This window comes from Nuphar pumila, chromosome 2 (assembly GCF_984573655.1).
Source record: "Nuphar pumila chromosome 2, dmNupPumi1.hap1.1, whole genome shotgun sequence".
In the NCBI taxonomy this organism is placed as follows: Eukaryota; Viridiplantae; Streptophyta; class Magnoliopsida; order Nymphaeales; family Nymphaeaceae; genus Nuphar; species Nuphar pumila.
Genome location: NC_143250.1, coordinates 145998799 through 146022790, shown reverse-complemented (window position 1 = coordinate 146022790; position 23992 = coordinate 145998799). Strand labels below are relative to the sequence as shown.

At 40.0% G+C, this 23992-nt stretch overlaps 1 protein-coding gene across 2 annotated transcripts; it reads left to right on the top strand.

Annotated features, from left to right (window-relative positions):
• The first annotated feature begins 10824 nt into the window (after nt 1-10824).
• Nucleotides 10825-15927, top strand: LOC149847510 (agamous-like MADS-box protein AGL12). 2 transcript variants are annotated; one of them, XM_089998449.1, is made up of 7 exons: nt 10825-11078; nt 11249-11330; nt 12568-12629; nt 13592-13688; nt 13777-13818; nt 15521-15562; nt 15731-15927. In XM_089998449.1, exons 1-7 carry the CDS (start codon nt 10897-10899, stop codon nt 15800-15802), a joined length of 579 nt encoding a protein of 192 aa, XP_089854575.1. In that variant the 5' UTR covers nt 10825-10896; the 3' UTR covers nt 15803-15927. The 2 variants fall into 2 exon arrangements, with proteins under 2 accessions (XP_089854575.1, XP_089854576.1); XM_089998450.1 differs by lacking the exon at nt 13777-13818.
• Nucleotides 15928-23992: the final 8065 nt, after the last annotated feature.

The following is a 23992-nucleotide window of genomic DNA, read 5'->3' as shown; positions in this document are numbered from 1 at the left end:
TGAAGATCAACAAAATGTTGAATTCATGAACCGAACAATATAGAAAACAAAACTAAAATATAAAGAAATAAAAAGCTAAAAAAAAAGAAACTACAGACAGATAGCAACAGACAACAAAGCCAAGCTCAATCAGGATCCGCTGGATTAGAAGAAACCATCGATGAGTGAATGTTGTTCAGAGGGAAGGAGAGGTCTCTAAGATGCATACGTAGAATCGCATATACATCAACCAGGATTTTATGGACAAGATTATTAAGGATGACCGGAATTTGATGGAAAGTAGCATAATTCCGTGCCATCCAAACAAACCACCAAATAGTAAACAAACATGTCTTCCAGATCAGTCTCCATCGCTTGCATCGCCTAATTCCAATAGGGCACATGAGCAGATCAAGCACAAAAGACTCCTCTTATTAAATAGGGCCACAAAGATTAGGCAGTACTAGAATAAATGAGAAGTAGTTTCTTCAGCAGCTTGACAAAGCACACACCAACTAGGTAACTGAAAGCCCAACTTCTTTAAATAACTGTCAATCTGAACCCTATCATGCAAAATTAACCAAGCCAAGACCCGAGATCTTGGGGAAGGGCCCTTAGCCCATAACACACACTCAGGTAACCAATCAGCCCCCGGGGAGAGCAACGATCTAATCATTTTATGGGTGTGGAACACACCATTTGGCGCAATCTCCCATTGCAACCATTGATCGTAATTTCCTGCATCCCCAATTTGATCTCTAAAGAACGATAAGGCTCTCAGCCACATGCTTCGCAAGTGCGAGATCGCCAACCCCCGGGTTCCATGACGAAAAAGAGATAAATCTGGAGCACCATATTTAGCATGAAGCAAACAAGCACATGAAGAACCTGGTTGATGAGTCATCCAACATTGCTTGGCCACAAGAGCAATACTCCTCTCTCTTGGAGCAAAAACACCTAAGCCAGCCATATGCCTAGGTAACACCATCGTTTGCCAACCAACCAAATGACGCTTACTCTAAAGTTGACACCCAGACCAAAGAAAATTCATCATTAAAGGACAAATATGCTTCTCCACACCCATGAGCATCATGAACATTGACATGAAGAATTCAGGAATAGAAGAAAGAACATGTCTGATTAAAGTCAGACGGCCAGCGATGGAGAGATAAGACGCCTGCCATGAAAAAGCTTGTTTTTCATTTTTTGAATAGTTAGAGCCCAAGCAGCGGAAGAGAGGCACTTCACTTGTAATGACAGACCCAAATACATCATCGACAACTCAGAGATTGCGCAATTAAAAATCCGTTGACTCGCTGCAAGCATAGAAGACTCAACATTGAACATAGTAAGAGAGCATTTGCTATCATTTAGGGAAAGCCCAAAATGAGAAAGAAAGAACTGGAGAATAAGCTTGAATCTAAGCATCTGTTGCACGTTTGCTCGCCCAAAAATAATCATATTATCAACATAAATAAGAATATGGTTCGAGAAATCTGGAACATCTAAAGGATCTATCAGGCACTTCTCCGTATCACGTTTGAGCAACACCACGAGACCCTCAACAATGACATTGAACAACAAAGGTGAGAGAGGGCAACCTTGCCTTAATCCACGCCCCAACTTGATCTGGTCACCTCTAATGTTGTTAATCTTAATCATGGTTTAAGCATTAGAGAGCAATTCCCTCACCCACCTAGAAAAATGATGACCAATGCTAAAATTGGATAACATTTGAAATAAGAAGAGCCAATACACAGAATCAAAGGCTTTATGAAAATCTAATTTAAGAGAAAAATAAAGCTGACCACTAAGATGTAAGGAGTGAATGACTTCAGAGGCCAAGATGAATGAGTGGTGAATCCTCTTATTTGAGGTGTCTGAGAATGGATGAGAAAAATTTAAGGTGTTTTACAGGAGCCTAAACCCACTGCAGAAGAGAAGGGGGAGAGAGATACACAACACTGATGGGGAGCTGCATCGGATTGCAGGAGGAAACCCAGTAGGATTGTTGTATTTTCTTGCTCTTAGGGGAAGACGCTAGAGATGACCCCACAACAGCAGGCTAACACGCTTAAGAGAGAGAGAGAGAGAGAGAGAGAGGACGTGGGACCTACGTTGGATTGCTGTAGAGAGAGAGAGATGAAAACCTACTAAAAAAACCCATGCCAAACCTATCCACAAACATTTTTACAACTTTTGGCAAAGATTTTGGCCAATTCTCACGAAATCTATGCGAGCCAAGTACTTTTTGGCATACTACACATCAAGATCTTTCCAACGGTGGTCTCTGATCAGAGATACTTCGCAATGCGACTCATTTTATCATAGTTACAGATGTGACCTGTTTTATATGTGTGCGGATTCGTACTTCATTGCTATCATTTTACATGTACAAAGGAAAAACCCCTACATCACCAACTTCACATTGGCAGACCTCTGGCTAGTAAAGCCTTTGAAGACTCTCTAACCATAGACTACACCTAGCTTTAACTTTCCACCAAGAGACACCACTCTCGGAGTTTTACTCTGACATGGATAAAGACCAAGTATGGCAGGCTTAGCCAGCACGGCTAAGTCTTGCCTGGAGCGGTTTCTCCGAGTTAAAAAAAAAAAAGACCACCATGGGTTTCTTATAATTGATTGAACCTAGGTTTGATACTAATATGTTGGTATGTTTATTATCTAAGTTCATTTAAGTGGTTTTTCCATGTCTATTAGGCCTTCCCTTATAGACAAAAACCAAGCAAAAGTCCCTTGCCTTCATTTGATTTCTCAAAGCGCCCTTGTTTTACAATGTTAGTCCTGTTGAAGCCACAAGAGTGGTTGGCGTAGTGGGGTGGCGCCTTGGCAGATAGACGGCAGTCAAGGTTCAATTTTCATGGGCGTCACCCCCCTCTGTTCCATCCAATCCTCAGCATATCAGGCAAGCTGGGGTTATAAGGCAGACCCCTACTAGTTATACAACTATACCATTGGGTTTTTGAACACGTGGACTTGCATATTCTACCAAGCTGAAGCCCCATTGGTGGCCATATCAGATCTTGATGACAGTAGAGCCAGCCAAATGACTTGGAGGGGTTCATGGTTCTGGTTAGTAACTTAATATGATTAGTTCTACTAAAAAAACTGACCTGGTTTCAATAAGAAAACTGGATCCAGATCCATGTTGGAATGGGGTCAAGTATAGAAAACTTTTTAGGGGTTTTCATGCCAAATTAGCCCTCCAATTGTTAGTTTTTTCCAACAAATTTTCCCTCAGCCACTTTTAAGTATGGTAGGCTTAGCCAGCGCAACTAGGTCTCTGATTCCGAGGGTGGTTTCATGGAAAAAAAAGTTACATATTTTAGGGCCAATATGACAGAAGGCTCAGGCTTCAAATCTCCTCATATTTATCAGAAAAAATAAAAAGAGATTTACTTATAAACACCCAACTTACGGCAAAATTATGTTTAACCACCTAATGTGTAAAACTTTTCATATAAACTCCTGCCTTTTCATGAAATTACTCATATAACCCGCCTTAAGTGACTTTTTTTCTCACTCCACTCTAAAATGACATTTTAGTCATTTTTTTTCTTTAAATGATTAAATGCTACTTTTTGTTGTCATGTAAAAAAGGCAAATAAATAACTTTAGCAAGAAATTGATTATTTAAGGGTCTGTTTGCCTATCTTCCGCCCTTTTCCTTTTCCTTTTAGCAGAAACAGAATCGGGCCACCCCCCACGAGAACCCTTTCTGCTGAAAGTGTGGGGTCCTGTGTTTTTTGAGCTCCTTTTCCTCCATTTTGTTTGGTTATGGAAGGGCCGCAAAAATACACTTTCCATGACAATCAACCAGGTCCTAAAATGACACTTTAGCCATTTCTTTGTTTTTAAGTGACTGAGGGTTACTTTGTGTAGTTTCCTTTTTTGGATTATCAAGCTGCAAGGATCATATTTGAGACTGAAGGAAACCAATCTGGTGGTTTATCCTTCCAAACACGATAGAACTCCAGGACTCATAAATTAACTTTGTTCCCTGAAACATAATTTGCTCTCTTTTGGAATCCAAAACACGTAATTCCTTACAATCCATCTAATTTTTAAACTTGAGTGGTTGCCAACTGAAAACCCAATCCTCCATTTCTTCTTTATAACACTCAAAGTTACTTTCACCCAACCATGATGAGGGGTCTTCATCTATTAGCATGAAGCCAATTGTCTTTAGCCAGCAGATTCAAAAACTCCTATACGATCAATATGAACTCACAGACTCCCTTTAACCATGAGGAGGGATACTTTGTGTAGTTGTCACACAGTTAAGGCCAAATAAGTAGTTTTAGCTAGAAAAGTGTCTAGCAATTTCTCGAAAACACAAGCGTTTTTGTGAAAAAAATTAATAAGTAGGTGGTTAAAAGTAAAGTCAGGCATTCCCAAAACAAAAACTGTTTGACAAAGTTCTTCCCATTTTGTAGATTTTGGAGAAGGCTCTTGCATTTCTGCAAGTCGCAGCCAAGACTGATCTTTTGGCTGAATAAAAGAAAGTTGTTTTAGGGGGGTGGGGAGTAGGGATGGCAGTGGAGGACCGGGGCGATTTCAACTTCTATCTCCGCCTTCATCCCCACATGGGTTTTGATTTTAACTTTCATCCCCGCCTTCATTCCCGTTTCATGTCCTTCATTCTCCGTCCAAACGGGGCGAGGAGGGGCGGAGCCTTGTTTTCCCTCGGTCTACTGCCATCTCTAAAAAGGAATTGGGGACGGGGCGGAGCAAGGCGGGGATGGATGGGGGAAAGCATAAGTCGCATCCCCGCCTCCATCCCTGTACGGGTTTTGATTTTAACCTCTATCCCCGCTTCAATCCCTGTTTCATATCCTTCATTCCCTGACCAAACGGGACAGGGCGTGTTTCCCTTCCATCCACCATCCCTAGTGGGGAGGGAAAAGGAGAGGAGAGAATTTATGGGAAATTGAGATAAAAGAGGAGTTAATCTGAGAATGGAGTAGATTCAAAGATTGCCTTTTTTATGGGCAATCGATGGTACAGACAATTTTTTCTTGTAGGCTTTTTCACTTTGTTTGTTATGAAAAGAATTATTTCAAAAATGATTCCATCTTGGTCAATATTTAATTGGGCATGAAGAACCCTTTTATTCCAACTTACATGCCCTCCCACCAAAATGAAGTCTTCTTTCACAACCATTTAGAATCTCTTACTTTGAACAAGAAAAAAACTCATACTTTCCACATGTAACGCTAGGAAGGGATCAATATCCCATGAAGGGACTGGCAGCTGCAAAGGTGGAGCAACCCTATTGCTTAGTTAAAACACTAAAGCCACCACTTTGCATGATGACCCCACACTTGGGGCATCCAAACAATGTGTTTTATTGGACCAGATGCTCAACCTTCAAAAAGAGGGAGGTGAGTGGTGGGGGCCCTTGTTGGGATCTTTTTTACTATAAGCCCTTAGGACCATAGTGGGCTATATATAAAAAGCAACACTTTCTTTAGGGGGGGCCTTAAGGTGACAGAAAAAAGCTTCATGAATTGAAGGTGTCATTTTATTCCTTTTAGCAACTATACAAGTCAAAAAATAGTTTCATATAAGAAAAGCAAAATAGCATGAAAAAAATTAACGGTGAGAGAGAGACCCAAATTCTGGAGGTGCATGTTTGCTTATGGGAAACCGTCAATTATAAAGCCCTTTTGGTGCCAAAATGGACAGGTGGTGACAACATTTGCCTGGATGGCTGGAAAAGTTGGTCTAATTCCAAAACTTTCCTCCAGTAATGAGGGAATTTAGGCTCTGTTTGGAATCTTCTGGTTGGTGGTGGTAGCTAAGGATGCAATTACGGAATCCCCAAAATTTGTGGGTTTAGCAAATTCACATGGTCGTTTGGGATAAGTGGAATGGTTCGGCTAAGGATTTACCATTTTCACTTGTGCAGCGGTGTGGAACAGGGTTACCGGAAGCGCCTAGCTAAAAGGGGAAGCGCGAAACGTCGCGCTTCCGAAGCATGGGGGGGAAGCGTCCCCCTTTTTTGGGAAGCGCGCTTCCCTTTAATGGGGGATGCGTTTCCCTTTAATGGGGGACATGCTTCCCTTTAATGGGAAGCGCGCTTCCCATCACGCTTCCCCCACGCTTCCCCTGTTTTTTTCAATTTTTTTGTATTTTTTATTTTTATTTTTTTCGCTTCCCCCTCGCTTCCGAGACACTTCCTAGGTCGCTTCCGAGACGCTTCCTAGGTCGCTTCCGAGACGCTTCCCGAATCGGTCCTAAGTGGTCCCACGCTTCCCCGCTTCCTAAAATTTTGAAAGTGCCTTGCTTCCCGCTCCCGCTTCCCGTATCGCTTCCCGCTCCCGCTTTCTCAACTGGCAACCATGGTTTGGAATGCAGCTAAAAAGTTGAAGTTATGATTGAAAGAGCATTGAGAAGGTCGTCAGAGTAGGCACCGGTGTGGGAACTGGGGTAGCATTTTGACAACTACCACCTCCAGTGGAGTAGCTAGGATTCATGTGAGGGGGGGGGCGGAAACAGGGGTGTAGGAAAAAAAATCGGTGTGATAGTCGGTGGTTCGGGGGCAGCGCCCCCGTTTTTTTTTTTTTGAGATAAAAAAAATGGCTACAATTATTAATAAAAATCTATTTCATATGGACAAATCAAACTATTTGCTGCAGTCAGAGCTGGGCTAGGACTGGGCTAAAAAAATGGATAAAAATCTATTTCATATGGAATCAGGGCTGGGTTAGGACTGGGCTTTAAAAAAAAAAAAATTTAACTGTTTCGGGAGGCATAACTGGGCAATAGCCCAGTCCTGCTCCCCCAGTTCCGCCTCTGACCACCTCATGTAGGAGGAAAGTGAAAATGTGAAACTGGAGGTATCAGATACCATCCCACAACTGCATCCATCCCAAACAATTTTGGCGATGGCCTAGATTCCAAATAGGGCCTTAAATGAATTCCCAATGTGATCCTCATCTGGTGTTTCACATACCATTTGTCATTGTTGGTTGTCAGTGGCACCATGCTCATCGATTTCTTACATTGCCAGTAAAAAATGTGCAACTTTTTGGATTCATTATATTGCAGAAATTATGTATTTTCAAAAACAGAAAATGATCATAGTATCCTTGAAATTTGATATGTTCTTCCAAATACCTACTCATTTGTCAAATTTCTCAGCCTATCCAAAAACATTGATTCTCTCCCACCATCACTGGTCACCATTATCCTTGAAATTTGATATGTTCTTCCAAATACCTACTCATTTGTCAAATTTCTCAGCCTATCCAAAAACATTGATTCTCTCCCATCACTGGTCACCATTATCCTTGAAATTTGACATGTCCTTCCAAATACCTACTAATTTGTCAAAATTCTCAGCCTATCCAAAAACATTGATTCTCTCCCATCACCTTTATTATGGTCACCGTTGCCACCACCACAATTATCATCATCATTGCTATCACTACCACCATCATCACCATTGCCACCAGACCACTGCCGATGCAGTATGTACCCAGTTGAACCAAACTGCATCTTTTCCTGTACTCCTAGCTGTCCTAGCCCACTTCCCTCACAGCACCTTCACCTTCCATATGCTCTTAGTATATAGGACTTTTGGTCCCCCAAAGCTCAGCCTAGCTTGAGCTAAGGTGACTGCCCTAGGTTTTGCCCCAAATTGCCCTGCCAATTAGTTATATCATCAAAACCATGGTTTGGTTGGTATTACTTTTTAGAGAGGAAACATGATGCATTCATATTGAGAAAGGGTGACTAATTTTTTTTTCTTTAATAAACTGAAATTCCTTAGCAAGGTTCAACATTCAACATTAAATCAATGTTCAATGACAAAGAATTAAACTAACAAATGTCTTTCCTGATCCAAATATAATTATAATTATTCAGAGGTGAGTCTACAACTCAGTAAAAAATATTTATAAACAATAAAAAGTTTTGACTTACAACTGCAGTGAGTTTATATCGCCAACAACCATTTTATATATATATATATATATATATATATATATATATATATATATATTGCAATCATTAGTGGCAGCCAACGGCTACCAATTTCCTTTCATCGACCACGCCAACAGCCATGATTGTCAGCCTTCTCAAAAAAATCCAAAAAAAAGACTAATTAAGGGGAGGGTGTTACCTACCGAAGATGATGACTCCCGGTGACACTTTATCTCTCCCATTTTCTCAAACCTTTTCTCCCACTCTTTGTTAACTCATGCTCTCTCTCGCCAGTGGGGTTGAGCAGCCACCATGAAGATTCTTATAGAGTTCTCACGACGGGTGAGGATAACCCTCAACTTTCAGCTGAATGGGAAAAGTGAGACTTATCCTCATCCCTTCTGCAACGAGAGGGGAAAGTAGTTCCTCTTTTTGAGGAATTGTTTCCCTTCTAGTGTTTCTTTTTCTCTTCTTATTTTATTTTTAAACTCGTCTTTCCCACCCAACACAGTCAGGTGGGTTTTACATATTGTCATGGAAATGGTGACAGTAAAGTAATGCAGATGATGTTAATGATAATGATGATGATAGCAATGGTGATGATAATAATGGTGGTGATGGTGACGGTGATAATAGTGATGGTGAAAATGTTGCGGTAAAGGTGGAGGTGGTGGTAGTGGTGTTCTTGCACTAAATTTGTGGTGATGGTGAAGCAAAAGTTGTCCTTCACCGAAGTGGTGATGGTGATGGTGATGGCAGAGATGCACACTGAATTTTCGCAAAAATCCCAACCTCGATAGGCCTCATAAAAATGTGAATCCAATATGCAGTATGGGGTCTTCGCAACATACTATTTGTGAATGTCGAAGATCCACATCTAATACCTGTAAAGGGTAAAATGGTCTATTAAAAAAGAGAATTGTTGTTTTTGGATAAGCTGAGAAATTTGGCAAATTATTAGGTATTTAAAAAAATGGCCAAATTTGGAAGATATTATGATCATTTATTTATTAAGGTGTTTTGACCATTTTAATTAGTTAAATGCAACTAATATTTATATCACTAATTTAATGTTAAATGAACTTGTCTCGGTGAATGTGTAGCTAGGGAATGAGCAGTCATTTTACATAGTTTATAATATCATTTGGACAGTTTATAATATTATTTGGACCATTGGATTTTAGATTCATTCCACAAGTTCCATTAAATTTTACAAGCCAAATTCCATAAATAATCATTATAAATAAGTTACTATGCATGAGGTAATTCACAAATAATATTAGTAACATGACGGATATTTATAAAGCTTTAAATATTAAAATTAAATCTAAATCATTGCATTGAATCTAATAGAAAGGTTCAAGACTGTCATTCTTAATCCAACTTTACAACAATAACAACTACGCCTTCATCCCAGAACAATTGGGGTCGGCGATATGAACCAACAAAGAAAATCATTCTGGGTATTCCACATGAATCCTTCTCCTCCAATCATTTCTATATAATGCCATGTCCTCGGTGAGGTTCAAAGCATTCATATCCTTTCGTATCATCTCCACCCAAGTCTTCCTAGGCCTACCTCAAACTCTTTTAACTAATATATTTTCCCATTTCTCCATCCTTCTAACTGGAGCACCATTAGGCATTCGCCAAATATGTCCAAACCACCGTAAATGATTCTCTCTCATCTTATTTTCAATAGGTGCAACGCCTACCTTCTTACGTATCTCCTCATTCTGAATCTTATATTTGATTGTATTTCTACACATCCATCTAAGCATACGCATCTCAGCTACACTCATTTTTTGAATATGATGTCTCTTGGCAGCCCAACATTCTGTACCATATAGTAAAGCGGGCCTAATAGTCATCCTATAAAACTTTTCCTTCAACCGCAATGGCATTCTACGATCGCACAACACTCCAGTTGCACTTTTCCATTTCATCCACCCAACCTTTATCCTATGATTTACATCTCCATCAATTTCTCCATACTTTTGAATGATAGATCCCAAATATTTGAAACAATCATCCACCGATATTTCTTGCTCACCAAGCTTCACTACACTCTCATCATTACTTCGTTGCTTACTAAATCGACATTCCATATATTTTGTCTTACTCTTACTCAACATGAGCAGTGTTCAACCAATTGAAATGGTCAAAATACCCTCAAAATCAATGGTGTTTTTTAGATAGGTACTTATCTTTAAGTATATACATCAAGTCTTTTATTTTGGAAAAAAGAAAAAAGAAAACAAGCATAAGTTTCAAAAAATAATAAAGGAAACTTGTAATTTAACTTGTGAGAATGTCCTCAAAAGTAACTATATATTTTAAAAAATGTTATGTGTATTTTAGTCATTTCAATTAGTTGAATGCTACAATATGTTAATAAAAAGTGTTTACAATTATATATATATATATATATATATACACCATGACTCAACAGTCGATTCCTAGCAAACGGACCACTTCAAATGCATCTACAGGGTTAAATTTGCAAAAAAACTACGAAAATCCCGATTCATATCAGCAAACATATATTTCAGTTTCCCTATATATATATATATATATATATATATATATATATATATATATATATATATATATATATATATATATATATATATATGAGAGAGAGAGAGAGAGAGAGAGAGATGTGCAACCATTATAATGACACACAAAAATGACAGTAGCTGGGGTCCTAGAAACAGCCATCCATTGTAAAGAGACGGCTAAAGGTTAAAACACAGCCATGATGTGAAGAATATTGATTTGCAAAAGTTGTTAGCATAAACTATTCCTCATTGGGATGAGGTATATATGAACTGCTATATTAACCCCCCTTAAGCTTTCTCCAAATTAAGTTGTGCTTGTAGTGAGTGTGGAAACACAAAAACAAAAGCTGCAGCAGCCTCGAAGCTAGTCTAAACTAGTGGAAGGTCGTCTGTGTACACACCAACCATGGCTCGCGGCAAGGTGCAACTGAGACGCATCGAGAACCAGGTGAACCGCCAAGTCACTTTCTGCAAGCGGCGAGCTGGGCTGCTGAAGAAGGCTAAGGAGCTCTCTGTACTGTGTGATGCTGATGTTGGCCTCATCATCTTCTCCACCCATGGGAAGCTTTATGAGCTTGCCACCAAGGGGTTAGTCAATGTTCATTAGTCTTTAACTAGTAAGATAAAATGTTTAGGTTGTAATTCATCAAGCACTTAGTATAGACCACATGTTTAGGAGTATGAAATATAACCAATTTTACCTTGTATTGTGATTCAAAATTCCTGTTTATACTAACAAGTTCTTGACATCATGAAAGCACTATGCAAGGACTGATTCAGAGGTACCTGAAGTCAACTAATGGGGCACATGGGGAGGAAGGTGAAGCAAATATTGCCCAGGTATGTCATACCAGTCATGCAAGTTGTTTTGATCAAATCCGACCCTATAGATGGATTCAGCATAGTTGAATCGACACACAAAGTTTTGTGTTTTGTCAACCGGTGGTTTTTGAATCGCCAAAATATCCTGCACACAAGTTGGATTTTGGCAAATTTTTTTCCATGAAGGACAGGGAAACCACCTTAGAGGGGTGTAAACCCAGGTGCACCCCTCGACCCCAGGGAGCTACCAGCTTCGGGTTACTACTGCAAGGGGAATAACGCCCATGGGAATCGAATCCCGACTGCCCGCATGACAGCCAAGGCCTGTTCCAACTACACTAACTCCTCGGTCTGGATTTTGGCGATTTAAATGTCAATAATCACTAAATAAATGATGCAATCACATCTGCAGAGTCTAATTGATCAAAAAACAACTTGCATCAATGAAATCCCAAGAAAGGGTATGAAGATAGGGATGACATAAGGGATGAGTGGAGCCTATCTGGTCGCCCACATGGTATTGGCTCATGGATAGGGATAACTTTCCCTACCCAAGTTTTGAGTCCTTGTATGTGCAGCCCCTTCTGCAAGGCAAAGTAGCAGGCTCACTGGGTGCCCATGGAGTCTTGCGCCCATCGAGACCGTGACCATAGGTATAGCAGGCTAAGACCAGTGCAGCCAGGTCTCTGAACCCAAGTGCAGTTTCTCCTTGTAATAAACAAAAGGGAAAAAAAGTACAATCAACATGAACATATAACATGTAAACATAGATACACATCTTTCAGCTTTCATTGTGTGTTGCTTTACATTATCTATTTCATGAGTGATTTTGGGCATTGGAGTCTTCTAAGGAGTGCTGTAGCCCACAGGAAAAATTTGTCGTTACACATGACCCAAGTTGAAAGCTCCTCACAAATTTTATTTGTGGAAGGATGAAAACAGTTGCCAATTATGCCATTGAACACCATTGCCATACTGTGGTTATTTTGGTTAACCAAGCATTTTGACAAGGATCACAATACTAGCTTAGCAATTGTATTTTAGAGCACAATTAAGCAATTGTTAATTAATTAAGATGATGGATATACCAATTAAATGAGAAGTAGGATCATGTCAAGTTCATCAAGCTCACAAAAATGGTGTCCATATAACCTGGTTTTTCCGAAAAGAGAAGTTCAGTTTTATCTTGTAGGTTACAAAATGTTGTCTAGTTAAAGAAAAATGGTGCTTATTATAAACATGTATGTTACCACAGGAGTCCCAGCAGGAGATATCAATGATGAAGCAAGAGATACAGTTATTGCAGAAGGGTCTCAGGTAAATTCCTGCAAAGATTGTCATTTCAAATATCTATATGCAAAATCAGTGCCATCTTCTATTGCAACCAACCCTTAAAAGACTCGTAATCAGGAGGTGTGGATGCCATCATCCTTACAATTGCACTTCTTTTTCTTTTTCCTGTCCTCAGTAAGACTGTATGTGTATTTTAATCACATCTGTGATTGTGATTCTCAGTTGTGATTCTTCAACCCGTGATTCCTGAACACAGTTTAATACTTGTGACCAATTTTCACAGGTTAGAAGGTGTATAGAATCACAGTTTGTGATTCCTCACTCTGAGGTTCAACAACTTTCACATGTTTGTGCTGCTCTGTGAAAGTTGTGCGGTTGTGATATATAATCACAACTTGAGAAAATCCCACTTTCACAGTGAGTGGAAGACGTGGCACGTTTGCAATGCCCCGTGAAAGTTGGATTTTCTGAAGATCCTGCCATTGCAAATCACAATCATAACACTTTCACTTTCTCAAGTTTCCGAAATATGGGAAAATGCAAGTTGTGATTATGTTTCTCACTTGAAAACGTTCCTCCCTGGGAAACTTGAGAAAGTTGGTCACAATACCGACTCTGTGACAAACAATCACAGCTTGGACTTTCTCAAGTATGATAGCTCATCACACTTGTGACCAAAACAGATGTATTCTTGATTAGTTTTTCTTTCGCCTAACAGCTGAATGTACTAGAATTGTTTTGCATTTAGGATAGGAAGTTTTCTTTTTGTGCGTGTAGAGAGAGAGAGGTATGTGGTCTCTTTTTTTTTCGGTTTAGTTACACCGACAAACCCAAAGCCTGGCAGCAAGTAGATCAAAGATCGATCCCCAGGGAGGAAAACTCCCTTGCTAGGACTCACACCCAGGGCAACCCCACCACGCCAACCCCCTTGGGGCTATGTGTTGTCTTTGAAGCTATGTTTATCAACAAATCAACATTTTTTACAGTTACATGTTCGGAGGAACAGGAAACATGACGCTTGACGAACTGCACTTGTTGGAAAGGAATCTCGAGCTATGGATTTGTCACATACGTTCGGCAAAGGTGAATAAGGCCTGCCTGAATGTTTATATAATTTAGCAAAGCATAGTCTGCAAATTTTATGTTCACTATCACTTTGTTTCTATTTCAGAATGACATCATGTTTCAAGAGATACAACTGCTAAAAAACAAGGTTTCCTCTGCTTATTCTTTTCCATCTATTTCTGACTTATAGTTTCTCAGATCCTTCAAAGCATCACCAATTTGCAATTAGTTTCACACTTCAATCGTATTAGAAACTGTCGCAACCACCAAATGATAACCTGCAACGTAGGTAGGTGGATGATGTAGTTTTAACAAAGAACCAATATAAAGAAAACAAGGGAAAGGAAAAAGAAAAAGGAGTCCCAGCATGATAATGAATTTGATAGTTGTGAATATGGCTCAAGTTACACCCGCCCGGGTTGCTGGTCGCGGGCCTCGGGAGAAGGTGCTGGCCCCTTCATCTCAGATTCGACTCACTGTGGGTGCCTTTAACTGGTGGACTGGGTAAAGGCTTGGGTATTGGTGACCCCACCCAGGGTTTACCTTGCAGGGGGCAAGCTCATTGACCTTATTCTCGGCGAGGGTTCCTCCTAAAAAAGAATATGGTCCAAGTTAAGTATATCTATAACACTGCAGAAGGCAGCTTACTAGGAAAAAAGTTCATATAGATAAAAAAAGAGAACCGTATCTGTCACCACCTTGGCTTTTGATCCTGCCTTTTATATTGTAATTTAGTGATAAAAGGAAGCCGAATGTAGGGTCAAAAGTTAAAGATGTACCTACAGCCATGTGATAAGGCTTTACATAACATAAAAGATGCAACCCTTGCACATACCAGATTAGGAAAAATGTAATATACTGTCACATTCTCCCAGGCACATGGTCAAAATTTCATGGAGTCCCAAATGTCTAAAATCTGCAAGTGTAACCTACCTGGAATTGGAATCCACCATGCTCAAGGTAAAGCCATAAACTCAAGAAAAGGAGGCTGTATTCCTCTACAAAAAAGAAGAAGAGGAGATTGTCTTCCCCATCTCAATAAGGGCATCACCCTACTTCCCACACATATGATGTCCTAATTGAGATGGGGAGCTTGACCTCCTATGAAGAGTGACACACACCTCCAGCACAAATACTCGGTCCAACCACTCCTTTAGATGGAAGTCACCAGTAGCTGGTTTCGCATGCCAAAACTAGAGATGTCTTTGAAAAATAAAGAGTTGTCTAAATTTCCTCAAACCTGATTGATTATGTCCCTGCTTTGATCGTTACTCTTGCTTCTGACTAGGCATTTGGCTATGCTGACCTGGATACCCCACCGCCTTTGTCCCAACGGCTTGCCTCTAAGCCCTCTTCTTCTTCTTTTTTAAAGGAGAGCTGGGGTTAGGCAGACTCCTACCAGTTATACAACTATATCATTGGGTTTTGAACCTGCAATGTCCCAACACAAGGTGATGTGCACTAGCTGCTCTTACCAGACAAGCGGAGCCTCCGTTGGTCCTCGGGAATCAACAGCTTAGGCAGACCAAGTGGCACGGGCCTTACCCAAGCATGGTTCCGTATTTGAATTCAATGATGGCCAATTAAAGAGGACTAAGGGGAGAGAGAGAGACCATGCACACGCACACACATACACATGGTGCAATAGTAGTGTACTTATCTTGTTGTTCCTTGTAATTTGTAACAACCAGGAGACGGCAACCAATTCAAATTCAAAGATTGTGAAAGTATTATGAATGTGTGCTAATAGCTTTTTCTTGTGACGGTTGCAATTTTTTACCCAATTTATCGTGTCATTTTATACCAATCTGCTGCATTAATAAGCAATGAAACGTGTCTTGGTTTTGAAGGAGGACATACTCAAGACCGCAAACGAGTTTCTCGAAGGGAAGGTACAATGTGCTCTCTGACTTCAACCTTGAACAGGCAGTGAGGAGTAGTTTTTTTTTAATGAAGATGGGGTTAGGCAGACCCCTACCTGTTCATTAAGTGGGAAAATTTAGTTGTCTTAACACTTTAGTCAGAGAAAAACTGACAAATCAGAATATTCCATCTTGCAGCTGGAGGAGCAAACTGGCTTCTACGATATGGCCCAAATGATGGAAGGCATTCCATATACTGACAATTCCTAACGAAATATTTCCAGTGTAATGATTTTAACTTAGGTTACCTGACTCTATTTTCTGTTTACTATATCCCGTATTAGCATGGTGTGGATTCATCATATTAATAGTTTGGCTATGTAATTTGTCCAGAAACTTGACATGATTCCATATGCATGTAATGCTCTCTCTCTCTCTCTCTCTCTCTCTGGTGCACATGTACAAGCATGTGCAGGTGCACACACAGCAAGTAGGGATATTCAAAACCAACATCCTTTGGTTGAGATGCTACAAACCATCCATATATCCATATTCAGCAAGGAACATCAAAGGAGATCAAGTGTCAGTACTATATACAACAATCTATATGGATTTGGTTTTATTGTCAAGGAAAAAGTCAAGAAAATGAAAAGTTTGGGTTGCCAATCTCCAAAAATGAAACAAACAACCAATGGAAGTAAGACTGGCATAGCCTCCTAAAACAGCCAGTAATCTTTCACACAGAGATGGCCAGCTTATTAGAACTGACTAAACTTGTATTTTGGCATCGGCCTCGGACAATCTTTGTTTCAGTACTCAAAATATTGGCCTTAAACCTTGGCCAAAGACTCAAGCAATTGAATGAATGATGGCCATGAAGATTGAAGACAATGCGTACCGGCTGTTCTTTCAAGAGGGAGGTGTCAGGCTCAAGGTACCCTGAACAGTAATCAGTCCAAGGTGCCACAGGGGTTGTTCACTCTAAACAAAATATGGCACCTGGTAATTTTAGGTGTTAGTGATGGTGGCTCACTTAAAAGTGCATGATAAAAAACTGTCAATTGAGGATGAATGGCATAGAGACACCTTGCGAAGACCGGGATGAATCGAAAAATAAGTCTTCATTTGTTCTGCCTTGTATTTTTTTATGAAGAGAATAGGCACAACCTATAGAGCCTGCAAGTTTTCAACCTTAACCTTTGATCAGATCTAGAGCTTTCAAAATCTACATTACAAGGAACTTATAGGGATCAGCTTCTCACCATGATGCACAACCAAGAACTAAGCTCCACCATTTACAGCGGACAAACACAGTGCTCTTAAGAGAGGGTGTTCATGATGATTTGGTAAAAGAGTTCATGATCAGAAGAGCTGATCAAGTAACCGCATTCTTGAACTTCCAAATCAAAGTAATCCCTTTAAAGATAAAATCCAGTTCCACCACCGATTCAATTCAAGACAGCATGTTTTTGCAATTTAACTGGGAGATAGATTCATCAAATACACTCAACCACGCAAGGTAACAGAGCAACTAGAAGCAGATGCTATTGTCTCCCTTCAGTTCAAAATCTCAGACAAAAAAATCTAGGCCAGAAAGTAATTAAGAAGCCCACCAAATTTCCATGATTCAAAACGAAGCATCATGTTTGTCATGGTCTCCTTTTCTGCTTTGTAAGAGAAATCAAGAAATCATCATAAATCAAAAATGAGATTGCTATATTTGGAATCAATAACTCTGCAAGTATTTTCTGTGAGCATTTTGCAAGGCCATTACAACTGCAAGCTAGCTTTGTGATTTATATGTTTCATAATTGTAGGAAAACCCAGTTACAGAATAGCTCACCAATCAGTATTGCAATGTCAAATTCAGCCTTTCCCTGCAAATATCAGCAAGAGAGGCTAGGTAGAACAGGAAGTTCGTTATCAAACGGTCAAGTCCGAAACATATACATTGAAAATTGGTCATTTCATTCCACAGAAAAGTGGAAAAATCAATAAAAGCTTCCATTCACAATAAGGAAACCCAGTAATTCAGCAGATTTTCTGAAAGAGCAGATGTTTTATTTGAACAAGGGAAACCGGAAACGTTTACCAGTCTCAAATTTTGCACGCTCGAGACTCACCTTCAGCTCTACTGTCCCATGAATCCAAGAATTTGAGTTTTGCAGCCACCTTGTCACATTTGTGGAGTTGCAACCAGTTAGTTGCCATATCCTCTGATCAAAGCCCATCCAAAATTGTTCTCCAACTCAAGAAGGTAACAGAACCTGCAAGAAACAGTCTGATAGTTGTTAAGTGCCTAACCAATACACCAAAAGGTCCTATGGTGAATAAGGTGTGTAAGGTCGGGCCATTAAGCTACCAGGATTCGAACAATCCACCATGATCTGCACCCAACATATTCAGCTGCCTACTCTAGGATGGCTCTTACTTTGGTCTTAACTCCACCTAGCCCTTTCTATATTAAGCGGCTCTCACTTTGGTCCAAACATCTCTTTTACTAGGTCGCCCCTTCTAAGAATCAAACTCAATGGTTACTCTGATTTCAAAAGTTAGGTGCCTAACCGATACATCAAAAGGCCCTAAGATGATTAAGGTAAAGCCCTTAAACCACCATGATTCTAACATAGTTCATGGAACCATTTGATCAGCATATTGGGGAGAAGATTTCTTGTGCATTTAACATATTGAACGCCATTTTTTTTCCACTACATAATCATAGAATCGACAAGATCCACTTGTTCATAACTTCACGGTTCCCTATTTCATTCCTTTTCTCCAAAAGAGGAGAAAAAAAAGAAACTCCGACCAAATCCTTGGTAGAATAGATATTTTTTTCTTTAAAGTGATTCATGTATACATCACACCCTTTATGCTAGATCACCAATCATAATGCACAGAAGCAGTTAATCTTCAATTCATGTTACTAAGCTTGGAAGTTACATGTTTGGAAGACTAGTGAGAGAACCGAATGAATTTGTAGAGACCAAAAAACAATGCCAACGATCTATTTGTTGAGAAAAACAGGCATTTTCTCCCAAGTGAAAATCAATGAAAGCAATATAAATATAACAACAAGAATAAAAGATACACGGCAACCGATAGGTCAACACATTCCACTATCTTCAAACAGAGTTTACAAAGTGGCAACAAGAGGCATAAGCCTTACAAACACACACAGGTGTAGAGAAAAACAAGAAGAGGAAAGACCTCACCAAATATTCTGAAGAACAAACCACACGAAGCAGCCCAAAAGAAGTGAAGAAGCACTCCTTGCTAGCAGAACCACACGTACTGCTCTCCTGCAGAAAAGCACGCACACTGCTGCTATTTACAACTCGCTCTCCTCTCTTCAAAAGAGATGAGAATAGCAATTGATGAGAGGGGGAAAATGAATAGCCATTGAGACCTCCAAGGTTGTACTAGGAAAAACCCTCCAAATAATGACATTTCGATGTACCAATGACCATGCCATAAATTGTCAGTCAACAGAAGCTATAATCAACAAATAGATGGGCCCCACAAAGGAGGGAAACCCAACAATTCTCTCCCTCTTGACTTATGTGGAAGCTTCAACCATTCCTGTCAAGAGTCGACACTTCTCATGCTTATCCTTAGGCAATGCCTTAGTCAACATATCTGAAGTATTATCATCAGTGTGAACTTTCTCAAGATGTAACTGTTTATCATTCAAGACATCACGAATCCAATAGTATCTAACATCGATATGTTTCGGTCTTAAATGAAATGAGGAATTCTTGCTCAAGTGGATTGCACTCTGACTATCACAAAGAAGAATATACCTTTCTTGTTTTAATCCCAACTCTTGTAAGAATTTTTTCATCCATAGTAATTCCTTGCCTGCTTCTGTGATGACAATAAACTCAGCTTCTGTAGTGGAGAGAGCTACACATTTCTGTAATCTTGATTGCCATGCAACTGCTCCTCCTGCAAAAGTAATCAAATATCTAGAAGTAGATTTCCTACTATCGATATCACCAGCCATATCAGAATCTGTGAACCCATCAAGAATAGGCTCACCTTTTCCAAAACACAAACTCATCTTTGAAGTGCCCTGAAGATACCTCAGAACCCATTTCACTGCCGCTCAGTGTTTTTTCCTCAGATTTGACAAAAATCGACTAACAACCCCGACTGCATGAGCAATATCTGGTCGAGTACAAACCATGACATATATCAAAGAATCAACTGTTGAAGCATAGGGAATTTTCTGCATCTCATTTTCTTCTTCATCACTTGTAGGACATTGTCTTGAGCTAAGTTTGAAATAACCTACAAGTGGACAATTAACAAGCTTTGCTTTGTCCATATTGAACCTCTTAAGAACCTTTTTAATATAATTCTCTTATGATAACTAGATCAACCCATGTGATCTGTCACGTACAATTCTCATCCCAAGAATTTATCTTGCTGGACCTAAGTCCTTCATGGCAAATGACTTACTCAGTTCTAACTTCAACTTGTTAATCCTGCTTATGTCTTGGCCCACAATTAGCATATTATCAACGTAAAGCAAAAGAATAATAAAAGTACCATTTGAAAATTTCTTCACAAACACACAATGATCTGTGGTGGTTCTTGAATACCCATGCTCAGTCATGAAAGAATCAAATTTTCTATACCACTGTCTCGGTGCTTGCTTCAATCCATATAAGCTCTTCTTCAGTTTGCAAACCAATTGATCCTTACCCTTCTCAATAAAACCCTCAGGTTGTTCCATATAAATTTCTTCTTCTAAGTCACCATGCAAAAAAGTGATTTTCACATCAAGCTGCTCAACTTCTAAGTTTATACTTGCAGCTATACCAAGTACAATTCGGATGGAGGACATCTTCACAACTGGTGAGAAGATCTCATCAAAATCAATTCTCTTCTTCTGACCAAAACCTTTCATAACAAGTCGTGCCTTGAATCTAGGTTGAGAGTTGTTCTCATCATTCTTTTGTCTGAAGACCCATTTGTTTTTCAAAATCTTCTTCCCTTTAGGTGGCTTCACCAAATCATAGGTGTGATTCTCATACAATGATTTCATTTTCTCTTTCATCGCCTTAAACCACTCAGTTTTTTTTTCATGCTTCAAAACTTCTTGATAAGTCTCTGGCTCTTCTTAATCTGTTATCATCACATACTCATGTGAAGAGTATTTTCTAGACGATTGTTTCTCTCTGGTAGATCTCCTTAACAATGATTGTAGATGTGGCTCTTGGGGTAACTGCTCCCCCTCAATCTCTGGCTCAACATTTCCTTCTTCTACATTATTATGAGATGCTTGCATCTCCTAAATGATATCCTGAACAACAAGTGAATCAAGAGAATCTAAGTCAACAAGATCTCCAGTGCTAGACTCAGTTGTGTCAAGCTTGTCAATGTCTTTAATTGTCTGATCTTCCAAGAAAACAACATCCCGGCTTCTGACAACCTTTTTATCAATTGGGTCATACAATCTGTAGACAAATTCTTCATGCCCATAGCCAAGAAATATACACTACTTTGCTTTTGGATCAAGCTTGGACCTCTCATCCTTTGGAATATGAACAAAAGCTCTACAAGCGAATACTCTCAAGTGATCATAGGAGACTTCCATCCCTGTCCAAACTTTCTCTAGAACATCGTCATTCAACGGAATAAAAGAAGACAAATTGATAAGATCAATTGTTGTCCTTATTGCCTCACCCCAAAAAGATCTTGGCAATTTGGAATGTGACAGCAAACATCTGACTCTCTCAAGAATGGTATGATTCATTCTCTCTGCAACCTCATTTTGTTGAGGTGTCTTTTTTACTGTCTTTTCATGTCTGATGCCATGATTGGTGCAATATCGATCAAATGCCTTAATATATTCACCACCATTATCCGAGCGAACACATTTCAACTGTCTACCAGTTTCTCTTTCAACCATGGCTTGAAAGTGCTTAAATATATCTAGAACTTGATCTTTAGTTTTTAATGTATAAGCCAAAACTTTTCTAGAATGATCATCAATAAAAGTAACAAAATATAGTGCACCACCAAGTGTCTTAACCTTTAAAGGACCACATACATAAGAATGTACCAAATCTAGAACATGAGATTTTTTAGACACAATATTTCTACAGAATGATACTCTATTTTGTTTACCATGAAAGCAATGAACACATATTTTCAAAGATGCACCTTTTATCCCCGCTAGAAGCTCTTTCTTAAACAAAACTTGCAATCCTTTCTCACTCATATGCCCGAGCCTTCTATGCCATAGATCGATGGACGAGTCATTCTCCACAGCATTCACAACACCCTTATAAATCTTTGCTTGCATAGTATAAAGAGAACAAGTCTTCTTTCCTTTTGCTAACGCTAGAGAACCTTTGGATAGCTTCCACCTTCCATCCCTGAAATTGTTGTTGTAGCCTTCATCATCCAACTTTTCAGTAGAGATTAAATTTAGTTGAGTATCTGGTACATGGCAGGGACATCAGGTATATCTGTTATCTGTATTTACTGTTTTAATACAGAATTCATGTACAATATTGTTTAGTTTTTGGGGTTGTTTTGATCCCAACAATTGGTATCGGAGCAGGAAGATTTTTTAGACCTCTGTGGTCTGATTCTCGATCTTTGTATAAGGGATGAACAAAGATGAGAAATCAAGCTCATCTGATCGATTCTGTTCTTGAAACAGAATTGGTTTCTTGATTCAGTCAAGCTGAATCGGGGTTCTGGAATCCAAACCGGTCTGATACCTTTTCCTATCCGTTTCAGGAAACTGTATTTGACTAGACCTGTTTCGGATCCAGTAGTAAATTGAATCGGGTTATGGTTCTAAACCGGTTCGATATTTCATTTCCAATCTGGTTCTGGGATTGTATCAGACCAGATCCGTTTCAGATCTAGTAGTAACTCAAACCGGGTCAAAGTTTACAACCGGTCCGGTTCACGGATTGGATCTAGACATGTATCGAGTATGGGCAAATCTCTATGACTGACATGACTCGTGTCGTATTTGAGCGAGTCCTTGTGACCGACACGACTCGTGTCAGGTCTGGGCGAGTCCCTATGATCAACACGGCTCGTGTCGGTTCTGGACAAGTCCCTATGACCGACACAACCCGTGTCAGGTCATATTTTCTCTTCCGACATTTTTTCCCAGGACCAGATTTTTTCCACCGGCCGCTGGCGAAATCCTTGTTCAAAGGGGTTTTGCCAAAAACGATGTGGGACAGTTTGGGTAAAAACCCAAACCCTCCCGGATAACAAAGACGACATCAGACTCGTCGGTCGTCTTGCCGAAAACCCCTGTATAATAAAAAAAAATATGCTTACAAAGGGGAGGTTTCGCTGATTTTTGCCTCTGTCACCGTGAGGTGATCGGAGCAGGTCGGTTCTGGCCGGATCTTCAATATGCACTGCCTCAGATGACAAAAGGATCAGGGTTAGAGGATCCGGGCTGAGCGATGTCAGCAGACCTCACCGGCTTCACCGCTTTTGTTTCTGGCAGGCGTCGGTGACGCCATGGTCTTCAGTCCTGCCGGACGTCACCGTCGTCTTTCACAAGATCCATCGACAGTTTTGCCAGATGGGATCAGTTTTTGGGGGCTTGGTAGATGTCGGCAGGCTCTGTCGGCTCCGCCGACTCTGTCGCCATCTATCCCGTCATGCGTCACCGTCCTTCTCGGCGGATCCACCGCCTACCTCGCTGGATGCTTCAGAGTAGCCGCTAGAGGCGGTTAGGGTTTTCTTGACGAAAAACATCATAACGATATTTTATATTCGAAAAACCAGATCGGGTCTGGACCTGATCTGGAATATCCGATTTACCAGGATCCGAAAACGATGATCGGATCGGGTATGGACCCAATCCGAAATACTCGTTTCAACCCGAACCTGAAACATAAGTTGATGCTACAGTAACGGCACTGGGTCAGCCTGTTTCGGAATCCATAGATTTGAAGTTCATGTATATCGGGTTTCGTCTCTCCTGAACAAGTTTCTCTAGAACAGACTGAACGTTCCGGACATCAGGAACTTTTGTATTGGACACCCTGTGTGATTGTCCTGGAACATAGTGTTCTAGAATGCATATAACGTCTTGAACAACTGTCCCAGAACAGATCCGTTCATGTCTGAACAGAACGGTCTGTTCTGGAACAGACAGAACGATCCAGAATGAACTGTATCGGTCCATATGGCTTCTGAGACCGATACAAAGCATTCTAGGACCGGTTTTAAGTAAATTTAAACTGGTTCCTAGGGTTTTGGAGTCGGTTCTTTCACTTGTCATAACTGGTTTTTTGTTTTGAGACTGTTCTGAGGGTGTTTCTTTTATGGTTTATCAAGTTTTGAACTGATACACCTATTTTTGGGACTGTTCATCATGTTTTGGACTGGTTCTTGGGTTCTAGGGCTGACATACATGTTTTAGAGCATGCATATCACAATTTATGAGGCATTTTAAAGCATATT

Excerpts from the sequence above, each read along its gene's own strand:
- LOC149847510 (XM_089998449.1), top strand. The coding sequence starts at position 10,897 with ATGGCTCGCGGCAAGGTGCAACTGAGACGCATCGAGAACCAGGTGAAC. Across the intron at positions 12,630-13,591 it reads TTATTGCAGAAGGGTCTCAG|TTACATGTTCGGAGGAACAG; the intron begins GTAAATTCCTGC and ends CATTTTTTACAG. Across the intron at positions 13,819-15,520 it reads TACAACTGCTAAAAAACAAG|GAGGACATACTCAAGACCGC; the intron begins GTTTCCTCTGCT and ends TTGGTTTTGAAG.